The sequence below is a fragment of the Carassius auratus genome, chromosome 5, assembly GCF_003368295.1.
Source record: "Carassius auratus strain Wakin chromosome 5, ASM336829v1, whole genome shotgun sequence".
Taxonomy (NCBI): domain Eukaryota; kingdom Metazoa; phylum Chordata; class Actinopteri; order Cypriniformes; family Cyprinidae; genus Carassius; species Carassius auratus.
In genome coordinates, this window is record NC_039247.1 from 23,148,078 (window position 1) to 23,171,018 (window position 22,941).

A 22,941-nucleotide genomic window follows, 5' to 3' on the forward strand; every position below is an offset into this window, starting at 1 on the left:
AGTATGTCAGTGGTGATTTACCACAGTGGTTTATTAGCCAAATATTGCCACTTTGAAGGCTGCTATGGTAACGGCTGCTACAAGGGGTCAACCTAAACCTTCCTCTCCCTCCTAACACACACACAAAATTACTCACACTTACGCACAGCAATACCCCCAGAGACTGCCTTTCACCCTTTCAGCAAACAGACACTCTCATATTTCTACTGAGATGCACTTATATGGTCACAAGAGAGGATGAGCGTGACACTTTCATTAAGAGGTTTGTTGGACAATGGGAGGAGAAACACAATTTTAAACCTATATAGTTGATTATGAACAAAATTTCAGAATTAATTATTTTCTGAACAGATTACAAAACCTCCATATTGCTTACTGCATACTACCAGTATTTAATATATATATTATATATATATATGTGTGTGTGTGTGTGTGTGTGTGTGCGTGCGTGTGTGTGTGTGTGTTTTAGAGCATACAGTGATACGTCTTTGCTGCATTGTTGTCACATGATGACCTCATTACGCAAGAGGCTTCTAGTTATCTATAAAATAGTTTATTTTGCATTTGTAACCATAATTGTTGACAAAAATGTCCTAGATATTACTATTTAATTGGAGTAGTATACTAGTATGCTGTTCCGAATGGAGCTATGTAGTGAAGAAGACGTTACAATGGCTGTTGAAATGATTTCTGGTTCATTCGTCACATTGGAAATTGAAAGTTCATTGCATTGGGGAATACAGTATTCCCCAGTGTGTAGTTAAACCTTTTGCCAAATGTAGTAGGTCGTCTCTGTATTTTATTCAGAAAATCTGCATATGTTGCTACTGCAGAAATAGCAAGTGTTCTGTAATATTCTGAACGTAATTTGAAATAGCATACTACCATTAGTACCATTGATATTCTAATCATGAATATGAATAATTTTTCCCCCAAGCACATTTTACTAATTCCAAACCACATCGATCTTAATAACTACTATTAATTTTGTATTTGATCACTAATATATAATCGTCCATGATGCTGGAAGTGAAAAACTATTCAGGTGTGCATAATTAGGCAGGTTTTCTTTTACAGATAAAATAAGCCGAAAAAGAGATTTATTATGAAGATTATTAAATGACCATAAGAAGGATGCACATGTCTCTTTAATATGAATCAGATTAATACAAAATTGCTAATTTTTGGATTGGATTTATGAATTGAAAGCTATATATAGATACATTTCCTAAAAAATCCACACTTAGACTAATAATTAGCCAATTTTCCAATCCACCACTGTAAGTCAAACAATGTCATGGATTTTCCTCTCACATTTTGTCTCAACAGGCCACAGAATTGTAAATAAAATCCTTACAGGTCCAAAGGATCCCAGACATGTATACAAAAATAACCTTTCACACCCAAAGGGTCACTGAGGAGGGGTTTGGGGGCAGTATTGTTCTCTCTTGGTCAAACTCTCATATTTCATCTTAACGTTTGGCTGGGGTGAGTCTGACACCCCTGTTGTGACACGTACTGCTCTCCATGCTGTGAAACTGGAGTTGGTGAGCATGACAGTCTCTGCCTTGCTCGTGAGGTGGAGAATAGCCAATCTAATCACATTACCCACAATCATTGTTTTTCTCAGCTACGCTCGGTGTCAGGAAGTAATATAGCTGGATATTTTCTGGTGTAATGGTGTTACACCCATGACCTGCCCTGGTGCCATGGCAATGGCCAATTAGATGTCTATGAGCTGTAAATAAGGTCTTTTACCAATCAGATTGGTGTTCTGACATAAGAAGAAGCAGCTACAGGCAAGAAAATGAAATATTTTTGACTTGTAGTCATTGAGAGATGACACCAGTAAATGTGGTATCTGCACAAAGGGATGGTGTTGGGTGTCTGTATACGCAGGTTGGGACTGCAGGTGCTTGTGGGCACTGAATCTAGTTTTTGTGAGGTCAAACACTTGGATTCTTAATGCACACACACACACTCACTGCATCATTACCATAACTGAACCCATCCAGTGGGTGGTCTCATCCATCCACATAAACCTTGTAAGATAATCATAACAGATCATCATCATGGACATGGATGATTTTTTTTCTTCACAGCTGTCCGGGAATACATTTAAAGTGCCACTTCCCCCAAAAATGTAAATGATGTTATCATTTACTCCCTCACACGTTGTTCCAAACCTGTAGGACTTTTCTATAAAAGAACAGAAGGAGATGTTTTGCGAGCTGTTTTGCCAAACAATAAAAGCTGATAGTGACCTGCTGTCAAGCTCCAAAAAGGAAATAACATATGCCCCCATAAATGGTATCATACAACTTTGGCACTTTATTCCAAGTCTTCTGTTTGTGGAATAGAAGAAGTTATGGGAGCATAACAAGAATGTGAAGCCTACTGTCCTTGGCAAAGCAAACTGATGTTGAATAGATAGAATGCACGCACCTGTGGATCAGGAAAAAACTCCCTTAACCCCAGATATCACTCCGTCAATGACAGCACAGATCCAAATAAACCCCATTATCTGCAGACACTATAGTGTTACAAAAGTTAAGTTAAATACAGTGGTCTCAGAAAAGAAGACACACTTAAAATGTCAGAAACTGGTTGCATAAGATCGAATATGCAACCAAATGGCATCTGCAAGCAAATACTACTGGAGCTTTTCTTCAGTTTTCTTTATAAGTTTTGTTCAGTGACTTTTAATGAACTGTTCTGAACATAGATTTAATAGATGTTCAAAGTCAGCACACAAATTAATATTAATTCATATTAACTATGAATAATGTCCACTAATGTTTGACAACTACAAGATGTCATATGCAAGCAAACATTTGGGTTACAATGAGGCATATACAACGCCAAATTTGTAAGCATAATATGCATATTAACATGATTATAATGAAATACAATATGCATATTAACATGATTTTAGTAGGAAAAAACACTTACCAAACTTTTCTGTGTACAGTTTGTTACAATGTCAATGCTTAAACCACCAACATTACTGGAAAAAGGTCTGATTTTACAGCTCAGATACGTTTTGAAATAATTATTGTAAGTGCTTTTAAAGGAGCTATGTGGAGGTTTTTACTTAAAAAAAAATCTTTAAGATAGAGTTTTCATTTTTACATGTATGAGCCAACCATGATGTTAAAAAGAAGAATGACACCTCGACTGTCCACCACGGTTGCCTCTATCAGCCTGAATTGGCGCGAAAATTCACAAAATATGACGTCTCAGAGCGTGCGCACTGAGAACGAGCATGAGACTGGCTGCAGTTCCTCTAACGGCCACCGGTTAGAAATTTCAGAACCTACGCAATGCTCCTTTAAGCTTCATTTTTCTGCATTTTAATTGCTCCAAAATGTGGTCCTATTAACTTATTTTCAGTAAGGAAGTATAGAAATGTCAAAGTATTTTTTGTGATTATCAATATTAACAAATGCTGTCCATTGAACTGAACTGCAGTATATAATGCAATCACTTATATTTTAAGTTTGGTGCATACAATATGTCCAAATACACTAGAAGTTGGATTGGCACAGATAACAATTTCAGACACAACAAACCAAAACAAAATTCATTGCATTCTAAGTAGAGAAGCCAGTGCAAAATAGTCATGCTACGACATGAAAATCCTTTTTCATGCAGGAGTTTTTAAACACGAGAGTTCAACACAGTTTTCTCACCATTTTTTTTAAGTATTTTTATCCATACATTTAAAAGTCTATGGGCTCCAATGTTTTTCGTTCTTCAAAATATATTTTGTTTTCGATAGAAGAAAGGAAGAGATACAAGTGTTGATTGACATGAAAATAAAAATTTGCATTTTTGTGTGAAGTCTTTAATTCTGCACTTGCAATATGGCCCATATCTTCTCTTTGCTTTAACCTGTAACACCATTCTGAGACATACAGATGGGCTGGTGAGATGAAGTAACTCAGACAAGATATTTGGATGTACAATGGAAATATAGGACAATTTACAATAGGACAATAATACACGGTTTGAGAGAATCCATTGTTTTGTTTTGAATATGCTGTTTAGAGAATGAATAAGGTAGAATGATGTATAAACAAATGTGGAAGTTGAATGTTATTTCCTTCTTCAGAGAGAAGGAGAGTCAAGTGGATGGAGCAGGGAAGAGAAGAGAGTGGGGGCAGAGAGAGATCTTAACATCAAAGCTGTACGATTCTCTTTTTCCCTCTTTGGTCATATATGATTCCTTCAGTGGCCTCAAAGCGCGCGTGTAAGTCTTAAGGCTCAGCGTGTGGAGCTGCTTAGTAATACTGACCTGGATTTCCTTCACTGCCAGCTTTTGTTCTAATTACAGCTCAAGTGCGCTCTCTGAGTTTTAAAATACAGAAAAATCAAGAGACTTTCCAATGTTCAATTACACTAAATTTTGCGCTCAAAATGAGTTTAAGCATCATTTTCTGATTTTATTAAAGGGACTGTTAGTTGAGCCAACAGTGAACATTTTGCTATCAAGTGCCCTCATGTGGAGGTGTCAAGCTTCAAAAAGGACCATCAAAACAGCATAAAAAATATCCATATATGATTTGTGCGCTGAATTCCAGGTGTTCTAAAGTTGGTAGCTTTGTGTGGGGAACAGACCATCTGATTCACTGATAATATATAATATGATAAATTATATTTTTTGAATAAGTTTAATAAGTGGTTTTCAGTGGCTAGGTTACTCAAAAATAAAAATATTCTGTCATCCTTGCACCCTCATGTCGTTCTAAACATTTATTTAGTTATTCTGCAGAACACATTCTAGAAGATATTCAAAAGAATGCTTCATTTTCTTTCTCCAGTCTTATGGATGTAAATAGAACTCAAGAAGATTTAAGCATGTCCACCAAACTCTTACCTCACTGGTTCTCCCAATGACCAAATGTCATGCTTTTGATGTTCATAATGCATTATTTAATGAATAATGCGTATGTGTGTGTTGATAAATATTTTGGCTTGATATGAAAGGTGTATATTTCTCTTATCCATTCATCATACCGAGTGATTGTGTTGCTTTAGAAGATAATATCAGTCAAGCTGTATTTATTAATTTCATGTTAGCTTTATGTCATTTTTCGAGCTTGAAGGTTTTGGGCCATACGTTTTCATTGCCATAATAGAGATAAAAACAGTTAAATTGTTCTCTGTCTTTCAAAGCAGAAAAAGTCAGGTTTGGAACAACATGAAGGTGAATAAATTCCTTTAAATATAATTAGCTTCTTCTCACAAAGTTATGCATATGAGTTGACTAATAGACCACATTAATGGTGCATTTATTATTTTTTAAATGCCGTTGTCACAATATGATTTCATTTTATTGAAATACCAGCTTGGACATTATGCAAAATGCCTCCTTTGTGACTTACTAAAGAAAGAAAGAAATACAGGTCTTAAACAGCATCAGAGTGAGTAAACAATGACAGAATTTTCATAAAAATGTTTGAAATTTACTATCTTTTTAAAAGTCTTATTAAAAATCTGCTTTATTTTTGCACCTTTTATGTTGCATTCTCTTTTTCAAGCGCCTATATTGTGGGAAAAATACAATTCTGTTTACATTAATCACCTTCAAGAACTACAGTATATGAGCACAGTTATGAATGAATGTTTTTGTTATATTTTTGAGTAAAAGGCACATGGAATGATGGCAAGAGGCTTGGTAGACAGCTGGACAGACAGCCCCCCCCCCCTCTCTCTCTGCACACACACACACACACACACACACCCCTCCCTCCAGCAGCTGTTAGCTGAGATGATAGTGATAGAGTGTGATAACAGTAAAGGTTGTTAACAACCTGCATGCTGACACACTGAAGGAGTTCCTTGTCCTAAAACAACACACACATCCACCAACAACACCTCCTTCCAGAACAATGTGAAAAAAAATTCTGTCTCAAAGAAGAGAGAGGTCTCTTTTTTTTTTTGCAAAATTTTGCTCCAGGAAAATCTCCTGGCCACTTACTTGCCAGAAAATTATAACTGAAATTATAAAATTCATTTGTGCATTTGTGGCTTTAACATATGATAAATATGAAACACTATAATCCGTCAATAATGCACTGACTTTCAAAATTCAATATTCAAAAACAGTATTATTAATGCATTTATCAAAGAGGACAAACACAGATATCACATACAATGACCTACAAAAGACTTACAAAAAAAGTGTGGTGGTGGCACCATGGAATTTGGTAATATCAGCTGGTAATTCATATCATGATACTTTGATATTATATACCATATAATATCACACTGTTAAAAATTAAGGTTCTTGGTTGGCATTCATGCTTGAAACCTTTGTCCATAAAACCTTTCATTCAACAAAAGGTTTTGATGATATTATTAAGTAGACTATATGTTCATAAACGTGGTATTAGCATGGTAAAGTGTCCAAAGCATCATAGGACGGCAGCTTTTTTGTTAATAACCGAACAATAAATCGTATTATATGCGCCATTAAAAAAAAAATCAATACATAACGCCTGCCCGATAAATATGATTTTAACCTTATTTTGTAGGGTGGAGAGCATTAAGTGAATGTCCCAAATTTCCTCCCACTCGCAGCAGGACAGACAGGCAGCATTTGTGCAACTCGACTCCCTCTCCCCCTCCCTCTCTTCCCTCTCTCGCGCTCCTCCTGGCCAAAACCGCCGTGCTCCTCGACCGCGCTTCAGTCAGATGGATAACTTCAGAAGCATGGCTCTGCCAAACACTTCACTTTTACTTCTTGTTCTTCAAATGTGCGCTCTTGCTTGGCAAGGTAAGACAATTTCACTTAATCTTTCTATCTTTTTTGTTGTCGTGGTTTAATTTTGTGAGAAACTTTCTGGAGCGGTAGACCGCGCGCGTTTGAATGGGATGCACGCGGATGTTTGGGGATGCTGCAGTTACAGTAGCCTGTGACTGTACGAGAAAATACTGTTTACACCGATGACTTTAAACCTTTCTTTGTGTAATAGGGCGGATATCGACTGTTTAAAGTTACTTAGTATGGCTTTGTTATACGCTTCTGAAAAGAGTGACGTTTGTTACCAAAACACACCGCACGTGAGTCCATGAACATGTTCCGCTTGTTTAAACGTTGTGCAAATCCACATAAATTTTAAATAAATACTTTATTACTTTTAAATATGCAGAAGTCCATGGAATCTTGTTTATATCATGTTCACTTTGCGGAAAACGGTACGTAAACTGTTCAAAATGTAAAAACGTGCACATAAATCCTTGATAGAAAACAGCAGGTGGACGAAGTACACTGAAACAGACGCACTGTACTAGAAAATGGCATTTATTCTGAAACATAATCTACCAGTCAACCTATTTTATCTAGTGAATAAAGCAAATGTGTTTTATACAAAGCAAGTATTTCAAACTGAAAGGATGTTCATAATTAGATTTGATGTTGCCTCTGGTTATATATTTTTGATGTCTGAAGTGGTTCTGATCATTAAACTGGTCACGAATACAAGTTTTGTGTGTCTGTTTTCAGATACAACCTGAGTACAGGCACTTAAAATTTTCACGATATTCAGTTTTTTAAAATCATATATTATTATATTTGTAGACCTAAATGCTCAAAACAACCTTGATAATGCTTAGATCTGTGCACATTGCCCTGCAGGTCTCATTCTGTGTTTGCGCTCTCTTTAATACATGACTAGACAACTACTGAACTAGCCCTTCTCACTAGGGAACAGATGATGGACCCCCACTGCATAATCCTCTCCTGTTCATCTCTATCTGTCCTCTGTTGTGTCGTCCATCTACTTTTTTGTCTACCTTTCTACACTGTTTTTCCACTCTTATTCCTTTTTTCTCTTTCTCTCTTAATATATTTTGTTCAGTGTGGATCAGGATTATCCTGTGATGGTTTCTGGAAAAGGTTTTTTAATAAGCCCCTATCCTACCTTCTGTTCACCCTTGTGTTAATAAGGTCCCTCCAGTTTCCCAGCAGATGAACCAAAGCTGTCTGTCCTGGGATTATTGACTGAACCCCGCTAGATAACAGCCCCTGTGATTAAGAGGGGTCACCTTGCGCCTTCAATGTAGGGGGTGATTTTTCATCCAAGAACTTGACATTGAAAGTGTCATCCTTACAAATTACAGTGATTGATGTGGATGGTGAAATATGTACTGAAAATGTTATATAGAGATTTTATTTATTTTTTCATTATACTATAAATATTCACTTTTTTTGTAAGTTATGACACTAATAACATATTTATTTTAATAACCATGTACGACTCATTATTAAAACAGTATCATATAATAATAATAATAATTTTAATAAAAATATACCATAGTAGTATTATAAAAAACACAAGCACACACACACACACACACACACACACACACACACACACACACATATATATATATATATATATATATATATATATATATATATATATATATATATATATATAAACCATACAAATATTTAACCACACACTCACATACACATATATATATAGTTATTAACATTAATGTTTTACATTATTGTTGATATAGTAATTACTCATTCATTCACTTTCTCATCACATTGACAACTTATTTATTTTGATTAACCATACAAGACCCAATATTAAAAACAGTACAGAATAGTAATATGAAAGTATCAATAGAAAATGTTCGGATTGACCAAGGTCCTGTCATTCAAAAGTGAAAAACAGAGCTTGAATGAAAAATCCTAATATAAAACATCCGCCAAAATATCTATTTTTAGTCCAGATGTCCCTACTAATTCCCTCAAGTTCAAATGAGATGCATTGTGTGCCATTGACAAAAATGCATTGCGTTAGACTTCCTGCTTTCCATAGCAGCCTGTGACCCACAGTGGTGGCGATACAATTGAGTGGCTGTTCCTGGTTTGAGGGGGTTTCTTTGCCCACAATCCTGGGTTGCGCCCCGTCTGTCACTCTTGACAGTGAATGTCATGTAAAAGCCTGTCGAATGTAAAAAAAGAAATCTGTTACATTTACAGTAAAATACCGGCAGCAGTGGTTGCCAAAACTTCACTGTTAAAAATATTGTAGCAACATTTTAGGTTTTACAGACTTAAATTCACAATAAAATACCATATTTCATTAACTGATCTAATGTTCTAATGTTAATAAACCAACATACTGAAGCACTAATATCTGTTTCGAACCATTGTAATGCACTGATAACTTATCAAATCTGGTGGTGATGGGAAAGTCACATGATAAATCAAAGCTCATCACAAACAGCTTCTCCACAAGCTAGGGATATATAACACACATGATACTGAAATAATGCAATAAACATTTATTTAACAACATTAGATATTAGATAAAACCATAATGTACACAACTGATAAGAAAAAAACCTAGAAGAAACATTGTTATTTCAAAGAAAAAACACAAAATATGAAGTGTCATGCAGGGAATTCTGGGTGTGTCAATTTACAGTTTTTTTTCTGTAAATTCAACAATGACTTTTTCACTTCCAAAAACTGTATTTTACTGTAAAATTACATTAAATGTAATTACAGTTATTCACCGTATATAGTATGGAAACTTACTGATAACCAATTAACAGTTTTTTACTGTAGCATTTTTACAGTCATTTACTGTTAAAATCAAAATAATATTTTACAGTGTAGGTTTATTGTTTTTGCTTGGCAGAAGGTGCAAATCAGTGTAGACCTCTATGTACGGATAATCTGCGTTGTTGTTCTGGTGTTCAGCTCCAGTGAGCAGCAACATGTGGATTAGATGAAGGCTGAGAGCCTTACACAATTGGGTTTAAAAACTCATTATTTGCAGCGATGTGATATTTAGTGTTGTTTATGCACAATTATGTCTAAATGGGTGCAATGCGATTTAAAACATCACTGATGCCTATAGAATCTGACTGATGGGAACAATGAGTTTAAATTGAGTTTAAATTAATCTCCTTTCTAATCCAATCAAGTTTAGCCTTACCAGCAGGGGGCAGCAAGAAGGCAATTACCTGAGCAAAACTAAACACTTGTTATTGTAAACATATATGCATATAACAAATATGCATTGTGTATGATTGTGTGCAGCAAGTCTTGAATTGTGCACTTGTCTATTTTATGTCTCTGCTTACCTCATATTCAACATCCAAATTCAGTTTGAAGCATGCACTGCTACTTTGTAATGTTTTCATACAGTTATTCTGAACAGTCACACTGTCTGCCATTGTACACAGTGGCTGCATAAGAAATAAATCACTGTATAATTAGGCTGTTTAGATGCCCTTCTTAATATGCATGATTTATATTATTGCATTAAAAAAAATTAGATTGAGCGCAACAGAATGAATCATAATGACAATATTACCCTTTTTACTTTTTAAAAAACTTTAACAAATCTTACCAACCACAAACTTTTGAATAGTAGTATGCATTTAATATTATAAAAGTAGGATAGGGAATATAAAAAACATACTTGAATGCATCCAAACTAACACTAGTAAGTCACTGATATGGCATTTGTGTGGTTTACCTTTCTGAAAGGTCAGGAATTAACTATGGTGACCATTTCACTCATAAAGAAATATTTTACACCTGTTAACAAAAGATTAGTCCCGAAGAGACACCTCTGTGCTCAATCAAAGAAAAACAGCCCTTTGCTTTCAAGCATAATTCAGTATTAGATCTCTTTTGATCACATCCCTGAAGTCAAGGGTTTGATCCTTGTGCTAAGATTTCTCTATAGTGATAAGCTGAGACGCAGGCTAGAAGAGCACATGGCAGGCTTTGAGTTCAGTGAAAACAATGGCATGGCATTCACTAAATGCCCTCATATCAATGGGTAGGAAGCAGACTGGGGGATGGTTGCTCGAGGTGTGCGGTTCTAAGATCCACAGGTGAGTTTACAGGATTCGATCACTATCTGATAGAGATTGCACTTATCAAAACCTTTTGTGACTTGACAGTTGTTGTTGACAGTAAAAGGTTCAGTGTTTGTCATCTAGTCTTCATCTGAGCTGTATTTGAACAAGGGGATACCTTAAAAGCACTGACTGTTTCAAGAATGAAGAAAACAGCGTCTAGCCAGTTTGTGAAGGAATCCTGTCTGGCTCAGTCTGGCTTGGCTGCTCCACATCTCCACATTTTTTGTTGGCTTACGTTTTAATATTAGTATGGTCTGGGAAGTGTGTCAAAAACTTGCTGCTGCCATGAACTGACAAGGCCCATCAGAACTGCCAGCTTGTTTTATGTTACTTCATTTAATGATCTGTGAGGATTCTTGTATTTTCAGGCAAGCTCTGTGTGGCACAACCTGCCGTCGTAGTTGTGATCCAACTAAAAAATAGATTTGTAAAGCTGTGGAATATGATGGCATGTCAAAGTCAGATGTAGAGACTGACCACATTAATGAAGCGTGAGAATGAAGAACAATCATCCAAGTGCGACGAAGGGGGTGAAGAATTTACAGTGGATGGATGCCAGCTCTTTTTGCCCCTCTCCCTCACTTTCTCAGACTTTTTTTTTTAAAGCTGTAAAAGGAATTCCAAATTAGGTTTGCCACGCTAAAATTATCCAAGTTTTTTCTTACAGGCTACTCTATAATAAAAAGAGCAAATAAGTCTTAAAAGGATAGTTTATCATGAATGAAATTTCTGACATATTTTACACTCTGGTCATTTCAGAGCTGTATGATTTATTTTCTTCTGTGAAGCACAAAAGGAGATATTTAGCTGAATGTCTTGGCTGTTCCTTTCTATATAGTGGGAGTGAGGATGGATGATGTTATACTCCAGAAATGGAAAAGAGTCCATAAAATTGGTCCAAAATTGGTTCAAGTCCTCCGAAACCCCATAGCAACTCATATTTACTGAAAATATACACTTGAATCTCATATGCTTATGCATATTCAAACAAGTTTGACATTTATGATATGTCATTATTTCTCACTTTTTTCTCTTTTTGCAAAGTTTGAAACTAAACCATCCAACTGTATTTTTGATCAAATAAATGCAATATTGGAGTTCATTAGTGGCTTTTTTTGTTTTTGTTTTTTCCAAAACTTTTGAAGAGTAGTGTTTTATGGCTATTGTATTATTGAAAAGAGCAGTTTGGACATTTTTTTTTTTTAAATGGAAAGTCATGAGTTTGAAATAACATGAGAAAATGATTTTTTTAGTTAAACTATCCCTTTAATGTTGAAATATGTAATTATTAGACTACTGATTATTGCTTTGTCTATTCCTTTATTTGTCATGGAAAGTGCATTTCCCCACCTACACCATTTATTCAAAATAATCTGCTTTTGGATCTATAGTAATTATATGCTTCATGCAGCAGTGTTAAGGACTCAGCTGTAGACAGTTTTTATAATGCCATTAAATAAATGGGAAACACATAGTATGCACTGATAAAAGGCTCAATTTTGCAGACCATGTCCCTTGTGATTCTTCGGCTTTCTCTCATTGTTATTCTACACACTTAAAACCAGCTTTGTGCACCCTTCCAAAATGCACAATTTAATTGGCTGAACGCAGCCCGTCACTTTTGGGGAGCCCCATCTGTGGGACACGTCACTGGCCAGGAACCGATTCGGGATCTGGCAGCAGTCCTCACAATGCAAGGGGGATTTTGGAAGTCCTTGGATAATGCTTTCTCCAAAATCTCCCTCTGAATCACTGCCTCTCATCCCCCTCAAACCTGTCCATCTTTATCGCTTTCCATCTCTCTGTCTTTCTCGGTTTACGATAAAATCCACAGACAGCTGCAAACACCTGGTTGCTAACTTATTTTTGAGGAGACAGATGTGGATGCCTTATTCTGGATGTGTGTGCATGCGTGTGGGTTGCTCATGTTTCCGAAATCATACACCACAATAGTAGCACCTCCAGTCTTGCTGTCTGCCCCCATCCCCCATGGTCTGAGACGCCTCCTCCCATCATGCTCACATGCCCTTCACTCAGGATTGGCTTCCGGCCCATTCAGAGAGAGCTGGGGGCTTCAGGCCCTTCATATGTTTTACTTTCTGCAAAATCGTTATTGATTTTTGCAGACATTCCTTCAGTTGCTGTGTTTGCTTTTCAGTTGGTTGCAAGGTAATTCTCTGTGGCCAAATCCTGCCAAAAAACCCGGATTAAGACTTAATATAATTAGATTAATATTATTAGTTAATTTTGATTTTAGGATTTTTGGAAGAAACTGTTTGCGGGATTTTGCTAGGGCTAAGTATTTTGCTAAGCGGTTCCTAATGTGTCGTCAGTGATTTAGTTTTAGCACTTATGTGGTCGGTTGCTTTTAACTTTAAGAGATAGTTAGAGATAGAGAGATAGTTCACCCAAAAATGATAGTTCTGTCATCGTTTACTCACCATCAAGTTGCTATGATTTGTTTTCTTCTGTGGAACATAAAATATATTTTAAAGAGTGTCAGTAATCAAATTGTTTTAGTTCCCATTGGCTTACATTGTATTTTTTTCGTAAGTCAATGGGAAGTCTTTGGCTGTCAGTTTTGGGTGGATTGTTCCTTTAAGGTGAACCACTTGTGAATATTTTCAAACATGTAGAATCCTACAGAGGCCATGCATTATACATTTTCTCTATCTTGGGGGCAATGACATTACCAGACATTGAGTTTTTTTAACCATTATTTATCGGTTATGTTTAGTGCCATTAGTGTGGTAAAACTTACACACCTTTAAATATACTAGACATATCATCTTAAGCTCTTCAGGTGTTAGTAGCATGTGATCCTGCACACGTCTTATCATGTGGTGGAATGCCACGAGATGAATTTCAGTGGTTTTTGAAATCTGACCAAGACATATGTCATACTATGTCTCTGTATGAGTATCTTTCTTGACAAAGGAGCTGTCGAGACATTCATTGTAATCCTCTGCTGATAACCGAAGGCAAAAATTCCTCCAGAAGCACCACGCCCTTCACATCTCTTTGTCCTCCAGCATGTTATACTCTGCTACCATATTGTCCTTACTTTCCTCTTTCTTTCCATTTCTATTATATAACAAGTTTTACCATTCCTGAGTAATATGCAACAATATGCCAAAATTTCAGCCGAACTTTTCAGCTGAAAAATGTTGAAAGCATATAAAAATAGTCCACAAAATCTGGGACCCATTGTACAGTATTCACCAAGAAGATTTATTTCAGTGCATTACTAACAATGTGTCAGTGATGTTATTTTTTTCTGTTGTTTTTGTTTTTAAACATCAAATATCTTTTCAGTGCCATATGCTGTTGCAGACACCAGATTGTGTGGGCAAATTATCTTTTGGCTACGAGTCTGATAAATATCAAGCTGATAAAGGTTAGCGCTCACTTATTTCAGTCAAATCAGAAGTAAACAGAATGTTCTTTATTTCTAAAATGTCATTCAGAACCACACAAACAGTTTGCCCTTTCTCTCCTAGAGGTGCATCTATTAAGAGTCGGATTTTGGGGAGTGTGCATGCACACAAAAGCAGGCTTTAGTTTCTGTCGTCAAAGAAATATCAACACGGCTGTTCTGGCTGGGATAGATTTCCCTTTTCTGACCAGAACATTGCCTTATTGAAAGCCCAGATGCTTTACAGCGGTTCTCACTAGACTGAATCATGCTCAGTATGTCGTATTCAAACTCCCAAAATACTGTAGGAGAAAACCTGTAACTGTCGAATGGGGTAATATCACCCGACACCCACAGCCGTGGGCACTATGCCAACATCCTGCCATCAGCGTTCCTCTTTTCACTGTTTCCCATACTCCCTGTAGATCTTATAATCAAGCAAAGTGGATTTATACGGGCAGATCCCATACTTAGATATGAGTGTGTGCATATGCACATGCATATTCAATAATGCACTCCCACAATTCATTGCCCCACTCAAACCCTGCTGTTGTGCTAATGCAGGTCTTTGTAGTTGCTCTCTGCTGGGAATGTGTCTGGCGATGATGGCCTGTATTTAATATGGCAGCATTGGAATGTAATTTCTAGGTATTCTTCTGGAACAAAGTCATTGAGTAAAGACCACAGCAAAGATTGACCTAGCCATTATATGTTTTGTGACATTAAGTAAATTTATTCTCAGAAATCTGTAATTGTGAAGTTTAAAGCTGAAGTGTGCAGGCATTTCCAACTGCTGTTTGTTGGACAAATTAGAAGTTTCATTAAAATTTTCCACAAGAACAACAGTATGCTGAAAAAAATAAGGAAAAATTAGCTAAGGAATTACTAAGGAATAACTTTTTACTTTTAAAAATAGTGCTGCCACAGCAGCTAATGGGCTAGTCACAACAGAGGCAAAATATGGGGTTAAGCAATCAAGGGAGGGAGCATCAGACCAGCTGATGACTTTATTTTCCTATAATGTGATGTAAATGCATATTACTTTTGATCTACAGTATAGGTGGCGCTGCTCCAAAATTGATGTGGTGTGGTCATTTTGACAATGATCCCCAGAAAGTTTGGTCTCGATATGCCAAAGAATTGCAGAAACACAACCCCAGATCCATTTTGGCATCATGCCATCATTTTGTCGATGAGTTATACAAAAACCATTTTGAGATATCAAAAAGCTTTTAAGAAGTTTTTGCCAGCTTGGTCTCAAGATGGTCTGAGATGGTCTGTGCCACCTCTGGCACGAAAATATCATAAAAGTTTTGTTATCAACAAAATTCCAGAAAATATCGAGATTGACATTTTTTGTCACTATCACACACGACACACCCCTACATTTCGGTATGGTTTCGGTAGCAGGGGGGAAAAAACCTGAACATAAAATAGCTTTTTCCTAGATAATAAGCACTCAAATGAAAAAAAAACTATGCAAACATGTAAATTGCAAATAATGCGTATTACAGTACTAATACAGTATTTTATGAAATGCTCTTTTCTGCACTTCATTTCTCTTGCGAGCTAACGAGCTGTGTGGACTGATGACTTAACTGAGGTAAATTAAATTCTAGTGAGATTCACAAGTGTTGTACAAGTTGTTTTATTGACATCTTTAAATAGTTGAAACACTGATTGAGTGATAACATGAGGCATGAGATATTCATTCATGTTATAACATGTTTAAACTAGTAGTAAAGAGGGAGGGATGAGAAGGCTCACTCGTGCTCAGCGCTGAACTGAGGCGCTTACACAGCGATCTGTCGCACCACACCAAAATATGTATTTAAAAGCTACATAAACTGTATACAGCAAATTTGACGTAATAGAGCGAGAGATGTGAATATTTGTACTCTTCTGCTTGATGGATTCACCATCATTTATTTAAATGTTGTGTAGACTAAAATTCCAAACCTTTTTGAATGTTAATATGAGCTAATGTGCCATTTTAAACAAAGAAAGACCGATAATGTTAACAATACATAGCTAGGCACACAGGCAGTACTCACCGGTCAGAACGGCTGGATTCAGCCAAAGGAGATTGAGTCTTACTCAAGCCTTTTATTCACTGAGAGCATATCAAACCAGACATGACATGCAGAATTATGTCAAAGCCATCAGAAAGAATTGAGTTTTCATGTACAGATCAGACTGTTCAGATTATTCTGTAACATATCCTGATCATAACTGGCAGCTCAGACATTTTAGCTTTGCTTGCAACAACGAATTATCACAACTGAGATCTCTTTATTGTCTCACATTAGGAGCAAATTTAGATTCTTCTCCAGAGTAATCTCAGTTTCAGAGAACATCTCAATCTCTCAAAAGTCTAAATGTCATCTAATTCTTTCTCTCAAAAAAAATTATATAAATGATGTGCTTTGAATATTTAAATATTTAAAGTCAGTGTCATTCCTTTCTATGCAAATTAGGCTCATGTTATTTTAAAAAGCTAATTTTGTTTTCATGATGGGTGCTATTCATCAAATGATGGAGAAGATGATTATTTCCAGGAGATTATAATAAGACAATTTTGATTATATTTTTTACTTTTCGCATTTATTTTGACAGACAGTTTATAGTGAGGCAGAAATAGAGAGGGAAACATAATTAGAAAAGTCCAACAAGTGGGATAAGAACTTTAGGAGACGAATAAGACGATTCCTTCTAAAGGACATTCATGAACATCAAACGAAAGCTAGATCAAAAAAGATCACTGATACAGTAGAAATGAAATTGAATATTAACAGAGGAGATGAATGACAAATATCAACAGATGCAGCTGTCCCCCAGCTGTCATAAATTTCCCTTCTCAAGCCTTGAAGGGGACCCTTGTTTTTAAGACACTAATACACTGTTCATCTTTACGCTACCTCAACCAGGTGGTGTCAGATACACTCGTGAATGCATTTAAACTCTTCATGTCAGGCTTAATCAAATACATGCCTCTGGACAAGTGCCAGGGAGGCCTTGAGTTGAGCTCGACCATGTTGACAGAATTTATTTTAAAGTATCTCAGAAAAGCTGTGAATATGGAGAGCTATATCAATTCTTGTTAATAGTGAATAAGTGCAGTCATTGGAAGTACATCCTTTCCCTCACAAATTATACAGACAGCATGGTGCTGGTCTCCATGCAGTGGGAAGCCTTCTTGGTGGGTCTTGGGGGTCTATATTCATGTCTGATGTCTTTTTTCTTTAACCTCTCACCCTATAAGTGTCTGCTTACCTAGTCGCTCTCATGGGCCACTTTGTGTCCATTAGGAGCAATATTTATGATCTGGTTTGTGGAATTGATCTCAAAATTTGATTCAAGAGTCTTTATTTTCCCTTATCACATACACACTTTATGCTTGCAAAAGTTCAGTTTCTTTTGGATTGAAATACATTGAGTACACTACAGTGTGGTTTTATTCTTCATACAAACTAAATTAACGGATACCAGTTTACATAAATGAGTAAATGACATGTAATACATTTGAAATACAGTGAAATACTGAAAATAAAATTAATGGCAAAAATCAATTAATTAATTGAAATGTATTTAAAAGATTAATTGAAAACAAGTAAAACGTAATAATATAATTATAATTATTTTTAATGTTTCATGTTGCACCACATGACTTTATTTACATCTGTTTTCTAATATTTATAAGCTGTTTTAAAGTATTATTTCTTAAGTCAAAGAAATAATAATAAAACATTGTGCTTAAAAAGTCTTATGATGTCAGGACATTTTTGAATTTATGTCCATAAAAGAGCTGTATTCAAGTCATTTAAGGTGCATTTTTGAATAAATTCAGACCAAAACAAATTAGTATGTGACACGTCATTGACTCAGATTTCGTCTGACACTATCATGACTTGAAAGTATGTGCATATTGTGTGTCTTAGCTGCAGTATGACCTCACACCTTTGCTATCAGGCACTGCTATCTGCTGTGATATATGATATGCTGGACAGAGCTGCCTGGTTTACTTATTTTTACATATTTCTTTAGAAAATGACAGTGTGTCATGAATGGGGTGGTTGAGACCAGCTATCCCATTCCCACTGTCCCACTATCTATCATCGAGCAGAACACTTTCCCTCTTAATTTGGTTGGAGCACTGCCATGTACAGACCAATTTGTGGGATATTTTATAAACTTAATTGGTCAGTAAGCATGAAAAAGCAAAGTCTATTAAAACCTTCTCATCTGGCTTATGAGGTTTTATCTTCTTTATTAAGGCTGAACCCTTTGTGGTCTGCATCCTATTTTATTTCAACAAGGTTGCTTATAAATGCTATTTATATGCAGTTTGTCATTGAAACAAAGGCTTTGAAGTGCTTTCAAATCCAATATTCAAATGACTGCGAATTTCTGAGAGTTTAAATGAAATGCATCCTCTTTATTGATTGTATCAGCAGATTTTTAAGGATAAAGTGAGACATGATAGCATTTTAGGCTTTATACAGAATTGTTAAAATTTCCAGTGTCCCTTACAAACTGCTGTCCTTGACCAAAATAAAGGCAATATTAAATTTTTCCCAAGACTGTTCCATAACCACTAATTCATCATAAATGTCAACACAAATGACTTGGAATCAAAGATTAATTACAATTATAATGTTACAGCAGCTGCGTCTTTCTAAACTCAACTTAAGATATGCATGAAATCTCTTCCAGTGTTGTTGATTTATCTGAGTAAAATCTGAATCTGACAAGATCGGATAAATCTGAATTGGAAGATGGCTGATTTTTATTGTTGGGTCATCATGAATTCATTAAATAACATTTAAGTATGCCTGCATGGAATCTGTAGGAAAATAACATAGCTTGTCATACAATTGTACATGTACACCACACATTATGTGTTTGTGTATTCATTGTTTGCATTTTGAATATTTTAGATAGATGTTTTTTAAACGTGACCAAATTTGTATGCCACATATACACTGTAAAAAGTTTGAACCTGCAGTTGTGAACTTAAAGAGCCATTTCTATGTGATTTAACCTATAAAAAATAGTTTTGTGGGTATAAATGAATGTATTTAATTGAATTCAGTGATGTCAAATAATATTTTAGACCAGTTAATTTAGATTCAGATAGCATTTTCAGGTTACTGTTTTTCCCGTGAATAGCACATCAAATGAAACCGCAAATATTATGACTGTTATCAAACAGGTCCAAACACTCCACCCACCTGCTAATGGTCAGACAAGTGGTTGTCCCGCCCCAAGACCAATGCCATTTGGTTGAGCTGGACCAAAGAGAAGCAATGTTTACAATTTTCATTGAAATCAACATATAAATGTCTTATTTTTGTAGTATCTCCATATTATAATGAAATTGTGTTTATGGGGTGCAGTATAACATGTTGTTCATGTTACGGGCAGAACCTGTGAAAGCACGGCTCCTACAGGACATTTTTTGTTTGTTTGTAGTTGTCTCATACTTTTTAGATACGGTGTTATTTGTAATTGCTACTGTTGTTTGTTTGCTTTTGATATGCGGTTTTATCTTGATTAACGTGTAAGTACAGCACAATACAAGATTGCATTGTAGCATTTTTGTAAAGTAATCGTTTATTTTGTAAAATAAAAAATAAAAAAAAGGTAAGAGGTGTTTGCTTATTAACAAAATCTAGTGTACCAGCATTGAACTCGTATAGATTGAGTAAGTTATGTAAAAAGTGCAGCACAGAAAGCCATACTGGTATTATAATTTTCAGGAACTGGGATAAAAATACATTTTAACCAACAAAGAGGACCTGCAACTCTTCCTCTTCTCTAAAGTGATCAACCACCCCTTCATCAATAGTAACATTTAGCATCACTTAGCTAACTGTATTGCTTTCTTTATAAATAAATCATTCAGAGACTCATGCAGGCCGTGAAGAACCTTGTTAAGACAGTCAAGTATTGGAGTATTGACAAGAAAGCACCCTCCATAACAGCAATGATTAATACCTGATAAATTATTCATTTTTCTGGAGGGAGCACAGCTAGTTGCTGATGATCCTTGACACATGAAGAATTCTATCCTGTGGTTTTTCGGACACAGTTTACCATTTTTGAAATATCTTATCAAATGTTTTTCTCTGTTTGAGTGACTAGAGGAGGAAATGAAGGCCTGAACTATTCCCAGTGCATGATCATGATGACAAAGATGCACTTTTGTTATTGCCTGGGCCCTGGGGTATACATTTCTGTGAAGGCCAACAAGTTGGTGAGGATGATGAATCAGTGTGTGAGTACTCACAGCACAGCAAGCCGGCTCCGCCTCCGACCGACCGGCATCTGCTCTCACAGCTGACGCCAGGAACTCTAACACTGAAAGAACCAAAACAAACACACAACATGATAAAGCATTTCATTAGTGAGATGAGGGAAACAGGTAAAGGAAATCACCCCTCTCCAGTGGGAAATTGGAGTGAAAATCTCTTTTTGAGTTGATTATCATTGTTGTGAGGGACACCTGTGGAAACTTTGCTGGATGTTCGGGGTTGGATATTATCTTTAGCCAACTGTTGATTACCACAGAAAAAGATTTCAACTATACAGCTCGGTTTAAAATATCCAGCCGTATTTAAGACTACTCCACAGATATTCTACCACAATTAGTGAATAAAATGTGAAGTTCATTTCATCAGCCTACAATATGTAGATAACTTTACATCTCAAATAACCAACATTTTTACTAAATAATTAATTTTCTGCTTTCAAACCCCTGGGTACTGTTGCCTGCTGGGCTTCCGCTGTACAACATTGTAAACATGTTTTTTGTTATTTTTTTACAAACTGAGCGAATGTTTTATGTAGTAACTGAGAGGAGGCAAACAGATGCTGTTGATTGAGCGTAGCTTAATTCTTTTTGCTTGAAGGATTGCTTTAAAATGCAGTTCTCTTCCATCTCCAGACCCTCCTGTGGTCAAAGTCACTGTGATATCTAGCTGTTTAAAATTTTATTTTTGTAGTATTTGGACGGTATAATAGAAAAATGATGCTCATTACACTACATTACAGCTTATTTTCTTCCAACTCTTAACTGAATCCCTAAAACAAAGCTACATCTCTTTCATGTGAAGTCCAATGACCTGATGAAAAGTTTGGTGTGAGATGAAGTATTTGACTCTTTTTGATAAGCTGTTGCTATTAAAACAAATCAGATTTAAGATGAATTGTTAGTGAACCAATTAGTCAAATGAATATAAACATATAGTAATTAAAATTCCAGAGTCCAAAAGCCTTGGAGAATGAAACACTGAGTGTGTCCCAAAGAAGAAAAAGATGTCTTTAAGCCTTGACTAGATTTTAAACAGCTCTTTGGTTTCTCTCCATTTCAGCAGGGTGGCAAATGAATTTGACACTGGGGACTGAATGAGTCTAAATGAACTGGCGAGACTTCACAGGAAGACCTCCAAGACAAATGCCAGCCATATTTTATAACCATTTTGAAAGGCACCAAACCACAATATGTATTGCAGAACTGTAGAAGATCCATGCTGATCCACTAGCTCTGGCACAGGATCCTAACAGAGCAAAGCGCCTTAAAAAAAAAAAACAATGATGAATCCCAATATACATTCATATCTGAAAGAGGAATTCACCAGTGACATCACTCTTGTGCTTGGGTACTCTAATACTATCCAATGCTAATATGCTAATAATGAAGGACTTCATTCAGCTTTCGGCCGCACAGAAAGGAACGCTCTGGAATTGAGTATTTTTGGTCCTCAGATGAATGTGATTGGTGTTATCTTTGAACCTGACGTTTGAAGAGATATCTAAATATCACACTCTTTTCCCTTCTCTCCGTATTATCTGGTGTTAAAATGTCACCTTTAGAGCAAAGTGGCATGCAATTGTTCAACCAAATATTCTTGAAAACTGTTATACGTGCTGAAGCTGAGAAAATTTTAGCAGGTAAGAAAATTTGAGTTGATATTTTATGTTGCTGTTGAGTTAAGGCTGGTTGCTAGGCTTTCTAGTGTGTTGCTGTTGAGTTAAAGGTAAAGTAGATTTGTTTATAGGGTGTTCGTGGTAGTTGCTAGGTCGTTGATAGGGTGTTGCTGTTGTGTTAAGGTTGTTTACAAGGCTAGGATGTGCTGGGTGGTTGCTAGGGTGTTGTTAGGTTGTTGCTATGAATTTAAGGCTGGTTCAAGGTTATCGCTAAGGTGTTCTGGTGTATTGTTTCTATGGTGTTGCTATTGTTAATGGTGGTTGCTATGTTGTTGCTAGGGTATTTTGGGTGGTTGCTATGTTGTTACTATTACATTAAGGTAAGTTTAGGGTGGTTGCAATGATGTTGCTATAATGTGATGGTTGGTTGTTAGGGTGTTTCTTGGTTGTTGTTATATGGTTAAGGGTGGGTGCAAGGTTACTGCTAGGGTTTTGCTATTGTCAAGGGTGGTTGCTAAGTTGTTGCTAGGGTATCCTAGGGTGTAGCTAGTTTGTTGCTCCTGGGTGGCTGCAAAGATGTTGCTAGAATGTGTTTGTGGTTTCTACTAGGTATTTCTAGGTTATTGCTTTGGAGTTAAGGGTGCTGTAAGGTTGTGCTAAGTGTTCTGGCTGGTTGCTAGGGTGTTGCTATT

General features: G+C 36.1%; 1 protein-coding gene across 5 annotated transcripts in view; it reads left to right on the top strand.

Moving 5' to 3' along the window:
• The first annotated feature begins 6,638 nt into the window (after positions 1-6,638).
• Positions 6,639-22,941, top strand: part of LOC113081639 (cell surface glycoprotein MUC18-like) — a 44,915-nt gene continuing 28,612 nt past the window's right edge. For all 5 annotated transcript variants that reach the window (XM_026253659.1, XM_026253665.1, XM_026253671.1 and 2 more), the window contains exon 1: positions 6,639-6,781. In XM_026253659.1, coding sequence (XP_026109444.1) covers positions 6,700-6,781 — 82 coding nt within the window. In that variant the 5' untranslated portion in view covers positions 6,639-6,699. The remainder of the gene's footprint in view (positions 6,782-22,941) is intronic.